Source organism: Vombatus ursinus, unplaced genomic scaffold (genome assembly GCF_900497805.2).
Source record: "Vombatus ursinus unplaced genomic scaffold, bare-nosed wombat genome assembly UNPS02014812.1, whole genome shotgun sequence".
In the NCBI taxonomy this organism is placed as follows: Eukaryota; Metazoa; Chordata; class Mammalia; order Diprotodontia; family Vombatidae; genus Vombatus; species Vombatus ursinus.
This window is the reverse complement of record NW_020954590.1, coordinates 103,427,100-103,440,292: the sequence shown is the minus strand read 5'-3', so window position 1 is coordinate 103,440,292 and position 13,193 is coordinate 103,427,100. Positions and strand designations below refer to the sequence as shown.

General features: G+C 36.8%; 1 protein-coding gene across 1 annotated transcript in view; it reads right to left on the bottom strand.

Annotated features, from left to right (window-relative positions):
- Positions 1-762: 762 nt before the first annotated feature.
- The window catches only part of LOC114054145 (stathmin-2), a 69,914-nt gene continuing 57,483 nt past the window's right edge, over positions 763-13,193 (bottom strand). Inside the window, exon 5 of the mRNA XM_027877289.1 lies at positions 763-2,127. Within this exon, the coding sequence (XP_027733090.1) occupies positions 2,068-2,127 (60 nt within the window). The 3' untranslated portion in view covers positions 763-2,067. The remainder of the gene's footprint in view (positions 2,128-13,193) is intronic.

Sequence of the window (13,193 nt, the reverse complement as noted above, 5' to 3'; positions counted from 1 at the left end):
GGATTTTCATTGTCTGTACAGTGTCTGACACGTGGAGTTAGCCTGGTAGCATAGTGAATAGAGTGCTGGGCTTTGAGACAGGAAGACCTAATTTCAGACCCTGCCATGTGACTTTGGGCAACTCACTTAACTCCTCTTAGCTTCAGTTTCCTCATCTATAAAATGGGGATAATAATAGCACCTACCCCACAGAGCTGTTGTGAAGGTCAAATGACATAAGTATTTTCTAAACCTTAAATTGCTATATAAATACTTGCTATCATTAGAAAGTGCTTAATAAATTCTTGTTGGTTGATTAGTATGGTTAATGAGATTCTCATGTGAGAACTGGAAGGGGATGATATTTTTCAGAACCATGGGTCTGAGTCTTGGTGGTTGTTATTCAGGCCTTCACTATTTTTAGATTGATGAATCAAGGTTTCCTGATAAGGGGGCATCAAGAAGAGACATTATCTACTGACATGCTTCCTGCTGGGCTGGAATGTGACTCAGTCAATGGGGCTTCCATTTCCTCCTTGGCTGCCCTTTTGAAATGCAGTATTTGTTGTTGAAGAGGACCACGACATCAGGAGGATGATGCCATGACATTTAAGTGGATTGATTTAAGTGAGGGAGGGCTGTGCAAAGTCACCAGCCTTGCTCTCTCCTCCAGAGCTATCTGGGTCTAGTGGCCAGACATAGATCAGGAGCACTGGAGATGGTCCCCAATATTTGACTGTCACACAACTGAAGCAGCAAGAGAACAGACCAGACCTTTTTCAGTTCACAGAACCCCAATTCTTTATTAATCACAGCTTGCTCACAATGACATACAGGAAAATAGCACTAATGAAGAGGAGAATATGCAGGCAGCAACCTTCGAGAGGTGGGGTTGGGGGAAACAACTTCAAAACTGCGAATATCTTTGAGTGGGTGTGTTTTGTGTCCCGTAGTTGCCAGCGAGTGCCTTTCTAGCCCTCTAACTGTTACAGCCCTCATGGTTAGAGATGTCTTTTTAATGAGGCAGGGTCCCCTAACACTGATGGAAAGGCCAGCTTTGAATGGAAGTCAGCAGTGTGTAGGAGTGTATATGTAAGTGTGTATATGTCTTAAATGCAACAACCAGCTCACAGGTTCCAAGTTGAAAAATATTCAGTAGCATCATGTACTTGTACTATATGTAATAGCATAAAAATGAACATCATCAATCATGGCATCCACAAATAAGCCACCTGACACATTAATTAATTCATTCCATCAAAAGAACTTAAACTAGAGAATTAAGCCCACTTTTATGAAGAGTGTTTTATGGCTGTATTTGTACCATTTAGGCCTTGCCATGTTCAGCACTTTATAACATTCAGCTTTTTGCTTCTACTTAGATCAATCTCAGCTATCTTTCCATCCATTCCTTTTCTAAATTTGAAGTCACATTTGTTGCCCATAACCCAATGGAAGCAGAAATGAGTGCGAATATTATCAATTTGTCTGTCTTAGAATTATTCTGTTGTCTCTAGGCTGTTAAATGGATTATGAGCATACAAATATCAAAGAGCTATTTTTTTGGGTGGTTTCCAGGCGGAGTCACAATACCTGTGGTCTAGTTATTGTCTTAACAAAGCTCAGAGATCATGAAGCATTCTAGGCAATTAGGCATGATTGGTCTCTAGCACCATAACCTACTACTGACCTCATTGTTCTGTTGGAATGAAAAGTGCTGGGAATGGAGTTGGATGTGGGGAGCTTTCGAAAGAACAGACCTAGCAAATTCAATTGAGTGGAAAGAGACAACATCAAAAGCCTGTTACAGGACATGTAAGATTATGAAATAACTTGCATAATGCAATACTTGTATTTTTTAACAAAAATGTAAGTATTTACAAAATAAGATCCAAGGTTTTTTAAACATCAAGCAAATCATTCTGCAAAGAGACTGCATTGTTTTTATTTTTGTTTGTTTTTTATAATGAGTTCTTTTTTTTTTTTAAACCATGTCATACATTTTCCCATACTGATATCGCGTGATCCATTATAATATAGGCAGGGGAGTTTACTAGAGATGGGGGTATGTTATGTCCGCCATTATCTTCAGCCAGACAGTTCCACCTGGAGCTCCTTGTTCCTACGGACCTCTGCAGCATGCCTCTCCTGGAAAACAGCAATGAGAGAAATGTCATAAAGAGATACTATAGTGTAACAGAAATAGCATTGGTCTAGGATTCAAGAGATCTGGCTTCTATGCCTAGCTCTGACAATCAACCAGCCATGAAGTTTATCAGAATATAAAGTTGCTTTATCTTCTTTTTATTTATTTTTTTTTAGGCAATTGGGGTTAAGTGACTTGCCCAGGGTCACACAGCTAGTACGTGTCAAGTGTTTGGTCTGAGGCCAGATCTGAACTCAGGTCCTCCTGACTTCAGGGTCCGTGCTCTATCCACTGCACCACCTAGCTGCCCTTGCTCTATCTTCTGAGGCTTAATTTCATCAACTGCAGAATGAGGTTGGCTCTCTGAGGTTCCTTTCTATTTTTTTTACTTTCTGCTCTAACATTCTATGTTTAGAAATTCTCAAAGGACATGATTACATGGCTAGAACAGGGGTTTATAACCTGGGATTCATGGGCTTTTTAAAAATATTCATATATTTTGGCAACTACATATGGCTTATTTGTAATCTTACTATAAATGGCTTATATGTAATCTTACATATTTTATTTTTATGAATGTAAAAATGTTATTCTGAGAGGGGGGCCATAGGCTTCACCAGGCTGCCACAGGGGTCTATAACATACAAAAGATAAGAACCCTTGGTCTAGAGCTCCATAAATATTTTTCCAGTTCTATGACTCTATGAATAGATATTCTCTGAGGTTCTCTCTAGTTCTTTGATCCTATAATGCTATAAGGTTTTAAAATCAGGAGGAATCATCAAGTACTCTTGTGTTCCATTTTAAACTTTAATTATTTGGAAATATGGAAATAACATACTACTCTTTCAATACCTATATCTGTTGCATTTATCTAGCCAATTTCAGAAGAAATGAAAATTTGGGTCTAATGAAATCTCATAGTAAGCAAGCTGTCTCTTAGAAAGAACACTGAATTTGGAATCAAAGGAACCAAGTTCAAGTTCTGATTCTGCCACTTAAGACTTCTATGTCTTTGAATAAGTCCCTTCATCTCTCTAAGCCTCAGATTCCTTATCTATTAAGTGGAAGATTTGGACTGAATAACATGCAAGGTCCTTTTCAGCTCTGAATTTATGATACGATATTCTTGTGATCCCATGAGACTTAGAAACTATATATTGAATATGTTTTATGGATTAAGTACAGAAAGAAACTGAGAAATAAACCCTTTGTTTAGGAAACTGTTACTCCCCTCTCTCCTCCTCCAATTCAATACAATCTTTTGGGAAATCTGTCAAATTTAGTGTCTTATACCACTTGCATATGCTTGTGCTATAACTATTACTATCTGAGTGAATTGCTATTTCTTCTTATATGACCCTTGCACAAGTTACTTATTTAACCTCATTGGGTCTCAGTTTCCCCTTCTAAAAACGAGAGGGTGGCACTGCATGATCTTTAAGGTCCTTCTAGTTCTAAATCCTGTCATCCTGTCATCAATAACAATGACAACAATGTGTTTTTGTAGATTTATTTTTATATGAATGGATGCTCATGAAATCATCGTTATATCAGATTTTTCATTTAATTACATTTTTGTAGCCACATAAAGAAAGCACTATTACTTTAATGAGTTATTTACTGGGATATAGAAACAACTCCATATTAGAGCCAGTTGTTATAATCACATGCATTATAGGCAATGTTCCTCTATCTTGTTCTAGTTCTGCAATCTCTGTGCCTTCTGAATGCCATCCCCTACACCTAGAATGGCTTTATCCACAGCTATCTGTTGACATTCTTCCCTTTCTTTAAAATTCATGATGTCTCTCCTTATTTTTTCTTCCTCTTCAACACTGTCTAAACTGGAAGTAAACACTCCTTCCTTAAATCTGTCATCTTTTTCTAGGGAACCTCTCCTAGACACATCATATTCTCTTAAAGTTTTTTTGCATATATCTTACCTTATTGAAGTCTAAACTTCTTGAGCTCAAGAACTCTATTCCATTTTGTTTATTTATCTGCAATGCCTACAATTGTTCACTGCTTGTAATAAGGATTTTAATAAATGAATGCTGACTGAAAACTTTGAATCATATTATCAATAAAGTGAAACTAAAGCATATAACATTTTGGGAGTAGAAGGTGGGGACAATCTCTTTAAGAAACTACCATGAGCTGGACAGGGTGGCACATTGCTATAATCCCTGCTACCAGTGAGGCTGAGGCTGGGGGGGGGGGGGAATCACTTAAGCTCAGGTGTTCTGAGTTGCCAATCAGGTGTGTCTGCACTGATTCCAGCAGCAATGAGGTGCTGCCTAAGGAGAGGCAACAAGGCTCAGGTTGGAAATGGAACAGGTCACAGCTCTTATGATGGGCAGTAGTGGGATCAGGCCAGTGAGGGGCCACTGCATTTCCAGCTTGGTAAGACAAAGAAACCAAGAAGAAAGCAAGCAAGAAAGAAAGAAAGAAGAAAAAGAAAGAAAAATAAGGGAAGAGAGAGGTAGAGAGAGAGGAAGGAAGGAAGGAAAGAAGGAAAGGAAAAAGGAAGGAAGAAATTTACTATTAATCAGGGTAGCTTGCACCCTAAGAGAAGGTATGATCTACTGAACGGAGGATCTGAGTTTTAATTTTGCTTCTGTGAGTTTTTTAGTCATGTGGTTTGGGACAAATAATTGAAGTTTTGGGCTTGGAAAACGCCTTAGAGCTCATCCAGTTCAACCTCTCCTTTTGAAGATGATTGCATTAAGGGCCAATTAAGTGATTGCCCAGGTCATAAATCATTAGTAGCAGAGATACAACCAGAACATAGATTTTTCCTCTCTCATTTTCCTCATTTGTAAAATGAGGATAAGAATATCTTCTTTATTTACTTTGCAGGGCTCTTGTGAGGGTCAAATGAGATAATATATGCCATGGAGCTTTTAAAACTATATAAATATAATGGAAGATGATGGTGACACATATGCACATGTATGTATATATGTATTATATATAATACACATATATATCACCATCATCTTAAAGAAATGAAAAATTCTTGTGAAACAATGTGACAGAGGAGCAGTTTGTGTGAATACATCACTTTGAGGGGGAAGGACTGGGATGTAAAAATGAGATCTATTTATTTGACAATTAACAAAGGGACCCCTTTATTCATTTTTTTGTTTGAATACCCCAACTTTAAGATGACAACAATGGTAATGATTTTAACACAGAAATCATATTGCCTATTATTTAAAAGAAATCCTACATTTAGTTTATATTCAGCTTCATAGCTGCTAGTGCTTTTGACTGAAGGAGTAGCCACAAAATTTCATTTAGGCATATGGATACTTAACAATATTGCTCTAAATTGTTATACTTAAGTATTGACCTTAGTGTTAGTGATTAATGACCAATTATTATCCTTTGTTGTTTTTTGTAAAAAGGAAAACATATTTGACATGGTTTGAGTACAATTACCTATTTTTGTTGACTGTCTCTAATTTATCCTATATATGGCAGTAACTCATAATTAGTCTACTAAGAAAGCAGCTTGAGTGATTCAGATAATTTTTGTCCCCCCTACAAAGCTGTAAATTAGCTGAAGAAAGAAAACTTTTATTTGCCATGGGGACTGATACATATGGTCTCTGAGCTAGAAACTCAGCAGGAAAAAGTCAGACTATAAATAAGTACATCTAAGTTTCTAGAGCATTGTTTTCTTTTTCTTCAGATATTTCATGGTTCGTTTGGTGGTAAATTCCTGACCAGACTTATCATTTCTGTTTTATTGAAATTATTAGCTTAAGTGGAACAGAACTTCTCCCTCCACCTCGTTCTATGCAGCCAGTAGGGAATTACAGAGCAGCATTATCTTTTCTATTAATCTTTGAGTCTATTAAAGTATTTGACATCATGAATAGATCCCATAAGATGGTAAGTTTCATGACAGTAGGGATTGTTTCATTTGTCTTTGTATACCTTGCATCTCTCTCTCTCTCTCTCTCTCTCTCTCTCTCTCTCTCTCTCTCTCACACACACACACACACACAGATACATACATAAGTAGGCACTTAATAAATGTTTGTTGATCAATTATTAAGGAAGTGTGACTATCAGAAGTCATGGCTAATGATATCAAAGTCATAGTTAATGATATCTTTTCACATTCATTCTCCATCATCAATGGAATGAGAAAGGGTGGTACAAAACAGCTAGTTTTGGTTATCCTTTGCACAATCTATACCCAAAAATATAGCAAAAGATCTGGAATCTAGAATTACATTGAACTTTTGTACTGATAAGAACACTTAATATAACACAAAAGGCATTGGGTTTAAAAGTAAAAAACAAAACAAAACAAAACAACAAACCCAGGATTTTGGTTTTGGGTCAAACACCGATGAGTTGTATGACCTTGAATATGTCACAGACCCCCCTCCTGGTCTCAATTAATTCATTTGTAAAATGATGAGGCTGAATTTAATGACCTTTAAAGTGATTTTCAGCTCTTAAAATTCCATGATTCTATTTCAACTCAATAGGTTGTCTGTCAACAGAAATCCCTGGAGCATCCACCCGCAATTTTCTTCATGCTATTGATTGTACGCTGGAACAGCAGGGTGATACATAAAGGATTATGGACTGCTCTGCCAAGTCCACATATCCTGAAGAAGACACTAGTTTGTAACATGAATGGACATGTACTAAATTCTATCAGGAAAAATGAGTACAAAACACTTTGCAAAGCTTAAAACGCTGTATGACTGTGAGCTATTATTATTCATTTTATTACTTACATGCAGCTACAGAAATGAAAATTATCATGCTAATTTGCTTTCTTGGGCTTCTTACTTTGGGATGATGAAGAAATAGAAAAAAACCATGCAAGAACACTATGGAACTTGGATTGCTCATAAAGGCAACATGGGATATTGAAGAGAGGCAATAAGAAATAGTGAGCTGACCTCAAAATCAGGAGGAACAGCGGTCATGGGAGGCCTCTGACACACTGGTTGTGTGACTCTGGACCAATTACTCAAGCTCTCTTTAAGACTATGTGTGTCAGAGAAGGTGCTGACCTGCAATAGTACTGGGAGTTTTCTCACCCAGGAATCCCTTATACCATTGAAGTCACAGTTCTAATTCCTATCTCTGTCCCTTTTAGATACTGGATACCATTGCTATCTGTTTTTGAGAAGTTTCATCAGTTAATGATGGGGCAGATTTTGAAATAAAAATGACAAGGGGAGGAAAAGGCAAAGTTGTACACAACGAGTGTAGGCTACAACTTGATGGTGGTGGGTTTTTTCCTTTAGTTATTTGCTTGTTTGCCTTTCTTTGTATCTTTAACACTTAGCACGATGCCTGCCACATAACAGGTGCTTAATAAATCCTTGCTGACTTGACTTTTTTATTCAAGCTTGGAGAAAATCTAGCTATTGCTACACTAAAGTACCATCATTTTCTTGCTTTGAATAGAGCCCAGCCTTTGGAATCAGGATGCCTGGACTTGAGTCCCAGCTTTGCTCTCAATCAATTGCTATGACACTGAGTAAGCCACTTTACTTCTCTCAGCTTTAGTTTTCTCATCACTGCTATGATAATACTGACACTTTTTACTTCACAGGATTGTTGTGAGGCTCAGAGGAGATAATGCATGTAAAGTACTATTCAAATTAAGCTATTATTGTTGTTTTTGTTATTAACTGTGGATATGTGATTATAAATAGAAAATTGAGGTAACTGGATGGTTCTCAAAGCTGTCTCTTGGGGGAAAACATGGCTGAATTTTATTCTCTCACAGAAAATATTTAGTTTTATTATTGCTACTATATCATAGTATATGATGCTATTACCACCATAACAACAGCTATAATGTTCTCCATTTAGAATTGGCTACATGATTAGAGGTGTAATGAACAATCACAAGTAAATTGTTTGTTTTATTTTGCATTTAATTTATACAAACATTTAATTTTGAACGTTTCCATGGGACACCTAAATGTGATTACTTAGATTGAAAGTCCTTTGGCTATAAACAGGAGGAAGGAGCTGTGATGAGCTCGCTCAGAGCTTGTATTAAAGCTGCCAGGATTCCTTGTTCCTCTCACTACTGAAAGTGAGATTTTTGCTTGCCTCAGAAATCAGAGATGGGTCATCCTGGCAACCCTTAGGCTTGATGAGCTCAGGAGGGACAACAGGACCGTCAACCTTGTCTGGGCACTAAATAGTATATTCAACAAGGCCTCCATTCTTAATAACAACAATAATACTAGCAGTTAGCTTCTACATAGCTTTTTAGAGTTGGCAAAGTGCTTTACAAATATCTCATTTTACCTTCATAACAATCTGGAAGGTAGGAGCTATTATTTTCCTCATTTTTATACATGAAGAAACTGAGGCAGTCAGTTTAAGTGACTTTCCCAGGGTCACACAGCCAAGTAAGTGTCTGAGGTTGAATTTGAACTTAGGTGTTTCTGACTCCAAGTCCAATACTCTATCCACTGTGCCATCTAGCCACCATTCTTCTTCTTCTTCTTCTTCCTTTTTTTTTTTGGAGGGTGGGGGGGGTCATATTGAATTCTGTTCCTCACCATAGTACTGAGGAAATAGTAAGAAATTTAATCTAGGTCCACTGAAACAAGTAACTTCAACCCATGAATCGCATGTCTGATACCCACCACTAAAAGGGAAAAGAAGTGAAAAAGCATTTGTATGTTGTTTATTATATTTTGTACATTGTCACCTACAATGTGACACTCTTAAAAAAACAAATATCTCATTTGATCCTCACAACAACCCTGAATTAGATACCATTATTATTCTCATTTTATAGTTGAGGTAACTGAGGCAAATAGAGATGAAGCGACTTGCCCAGGGTCACACACTAATACCCATTCTTGAAGAAGAAATTCGGGGGCAGCCTGTACAGTGGTCCAATTCCCTCCCTGCCCCGCTTCCTGCTCACCACCTTCTTGGAGATATCATAGATTGATTTGCATTGCTAAGAGTAGAAAGTTATGACAGGTGATTACATCTATCTGAGCATCTCTTTGGAGTTCTTTCTTTGTGTTAAATTTAGAGCAGCCAATAAATTCTTTCTTTACTCTGCTGATAATTTTATCTTTCAGAAAAAGAAGGAAGTACTGAGAGGAACTTCTATTTTGGACCTTATTCTTACTAATAAGGAAGAACTAGCTGGTAAAACAAAGATGATGGAAATCATGGGGATTAGGGACCCTTGCCATCTTAGAGTTTGATTATGTCATTCCCCTTGCTCATGAAGTTCCAGGGGTCTAGAAACCTTCCTAGTTGCTAGAATCATCCTTGTGGAAATTACTTTGCATCATCTTTGTATATATTTTGCATTTTCTTTCCTGCACACATATTGTAACCTTCAATAAAGGTAAGCTATTTGAAGGCAGGGCTTTTGTTTTTGTTTTTAATTCCTCAGTGACTAACATATAGTAGATGTTATAAATAAATGTTGAATGAACAAATCCTTCAAAATATAGGCTTGAGAGTTTGACTTGATCTCTGTAAAATTTTTAAAATAAATTATTAAAATGATGCTTTATAAGCATTTAGAAAAGGAGGAGATAATTGCTAAGCATCAACAGGGGTTTATTAACAACAAATCATGCAAGTCTGATATTTTCTTTTTTGAGAAGGTTACAAGACTAGTAGAGTAGATAAAGAACATGTTATGATTATAATACATTGATGTCTGGGCTCAAAAAGAAAAGAGTTTGGTAGGGACAGGATGACTGTCAAATATTTAATGGGTTATCATGGGAAAGGGGATTAAATTTGTTATTAGCTGCCAAAGACAGAAATGGGACCAATGGGTGAAAATTATAGAGGAAGAGATTTTGGCTTATCATAAGGGAAAAAAAAACTTAAAAATCTCTGCTTTATTAAAGTGTAATGTGATTCCTTGGTACACAGTGAGTTATCGATCATAGAAAATCTCCACTCAAAGACTCAGAATATAGATAGGATTTGGGTATGGGGGGACTATGGTTTCTTCTAACTCAGTTCATGAACCCCATTTTTCAGGATTCCAAAAAACAGTAATATGTTTTTTTTTAAGCCAAAGTAGACTATCCTGGCACTAATTGTGACTTGTCAATTACAATTTTGAGCTCTCAATACCAGTTAGTGATATAAAGAGATCAACATAAAGAAGGAAGCTTTGTGCTATAGCCTCATAAATATGTGCTTCTCATCTACCTTCCTCCAAAGCTGATCCTCTTCTGCACAAAGAATTGAACATTTTAATGAATGAAAGGACTAGAGAGATGAAGTTAAATGGTGTGTCACATTTTCCTTTTCAGGCAGAAAAGAAATGACTACCAAATTAATGGATATTAGAGTATAATTTGTGGCTACCAAAGAGAGAATGCTCATCTGCTGAAGGGGCCTTTATTTGATAGATACATACTACTTTAGTTGGGGTTCTGAGAGACTTTTGGATTTCTGTCAGTCAACAATCTGAATTGAGTATCCAGCCATATCTAGAACACTATACCAGGCATCAGCCTGGAGAAAAAAATCAAGCCAGGACTTGTAGATCTAGGGTTTAAAGTGACCCCAGATGTCATCTAGTCCACTAATGTCAAACTCAAATAGAAACAGATCATTGCAGGTTGCATATTGATTTAGAAAACCTCAAATTAACATTATCTATGTCATCTTGTATTTTTATCTATTTTGTTAAAGATTTCCCAATTATATTTTAATCTGGTTCTGGCTGGGCACTCCCCTGTTTGTGGGACATAAGCTGACACCTATTGACACCTCTGATCTATTCCAACCTCTCATTTTGTTGATGAAGAAATTCAGGCTAAGGCAGGTTAATTGATTTGCTGAAGATTATAAATGTAATTAGTATCAGAGATGGGATTTGAACCATGGCCATTGTACCATGTTGGAACCTTAAAAAACATCTCACATGGCACTAATGTGGTATTTCATGTCCAGTCTCTGGATCTCATGGGGGTTACAAGAAAATGTCACTCTCTAATTGTGCTAGATTTGGGTCCATCTTGTAGTTGCTGGAGTGATCTTAGGTGGGGTCACCATAACTCCTTTTATGCTGTATTGAAGTTAGCACCTGTTACATATTATATATTTTTCTCTAATTAATCTACACATATTAGTATTTAATTAATACTGAGTTTTTCTCTTGATTGGACCCATGATTTTACTGATATATGAAACTCTCTGGGAAGAAACTTCACCTGCCAATGCCAATTAATATCTCCTCAGCAATTCATAGTCTTTGAGCATTTCTTAGAGAGTACATGACTTGCCCACAGTCACCAACGCAGTATGTACCAGAGGCAGACCTTGAACCCAGATCTTCACTCTAAGCCACCTTTATACCCACTATTCCATGCTACCTTCTCTAATTAGTGAGGGAGACAAAACACGTACACGTGAAACAGACCGTAAACTCCTTTGGGCAAGAGGTTTTCTCATACTTCTTTCATATTCTTCTCCCACTCCAATGTGCTAGGCATGTAATCAACTCTCAATAAATGCTTTTAAATATTATTTCACTAGACCTGGAGTCAGGAAGAGCTGAGTTTAGATTCTGCTTATACACTGTGTGTGTAGCTGTGTGACTTTGGGCAAGTCATTTGACTTTTCTAAACTTTAGTTCCCTCATTTATAAAGTAGGGATAATTATAGCAGCTACCTCACGGGTTTGTTGTGAAGATGAAATCAGTTAATGTGTTTAGAGAGCTCTGCAAACTTAAAGGTCTATATACATGCTTGCTATTATTATTATTATATACCATTATTAATTATGCTGATTAACTGTCAGCGTTTTGGTGATCAGTTAGGATATAGCCACTTTCAATAGAATAGGTGTCACCCTGGCTGTTATGATTCATATTATTCCTATTAACACTCTTGCTTTGTTTTTCCCTTTTCTTTTAGTCAGCATGGCATAGTGGATAGAGCTTAGGATTTGACTTTTATTAGGAAGATATGGAGTTTAATTCTTCCTCTGACATTTATTAGTTGAGAGATTATAGGCAAGTCACTTAACTACTCTGACTTTCATTTTCCACATCTGCAAAATGGGGATAATAATATCTTCAGTTCTTATTCATAGGATTGTTCTAGGGGGCTCAAATAAGATACCACTTGAAAAGTTCTTTGCAAACTCTAAAGCACTATATAAATGTAAGCTATTATATTTTTCATTTTTAATTTCAGGAGCATGACAGTAATGAATTCATTCTTATAGAGTGAGGCATTTAGAATAGTTAAAAATTGTCAAATACTAAGGAAAATATTGTAAATCGGGGCCCCAAACTTCCTGAAAGTGTTTACCTTTTTCATACATTACGTATTCAAGGAGGAAAGAGGTACAGAGTGCTAATTAGAAAAAAAAATCAATTGAGTTTTTGTTGTTCTGTCATTTTAGGTCATATCTGGCTCTTTATGACCCCATTTGGGATTTTCTTGGCAAAGATACTGGAGTGTTTTGCTTACTTCTCCAGCTCATTTTATAGATGAGGAAACTAAGGTAAATGGGGTTAAATGACTTGCCCAGGGTCACACAGCTAGTAAGTGTCTGAAGCCAGATTTGAACTCAGGAAGATGAGTCCTCCTGAATCTCTGCCTGGTACTCTATCCACTGTGCCACCTAGCATTAACAGGGCATCTAAAATTGAAGAGACAGAAATTTATGAGATAGCTGCTAAAAACTTAAAAAGGGGAAATTCTATCATTCCCAGGTGCCCTGGACAAGGAGCAAATATCCTGTTAGATATGGCTGCTACATGCTGGGCTATGGAATGCTAGTGTGGCTGTAGCTGCTGCTCTAGCCCATTTGGGCTAAACTACTAATCCTTGCACAAAACCCTGCTATTTCAGATTTATAACAGGCATGGCCATAAGCACTAGGCTGGTTAAGCCATGATAATTACTTTCTATCACAGGAAAAGTCTTGTTGGCAGATGTAAAATCTTCTGGTTACTCTTTATGAAATATAATTACAGTGTAAGGTGAAAATTTACAATGAACTCACAATGAACTTATTTTCAAGGAGATAGGGTCAAGAATGAGATTTAAACTTTAA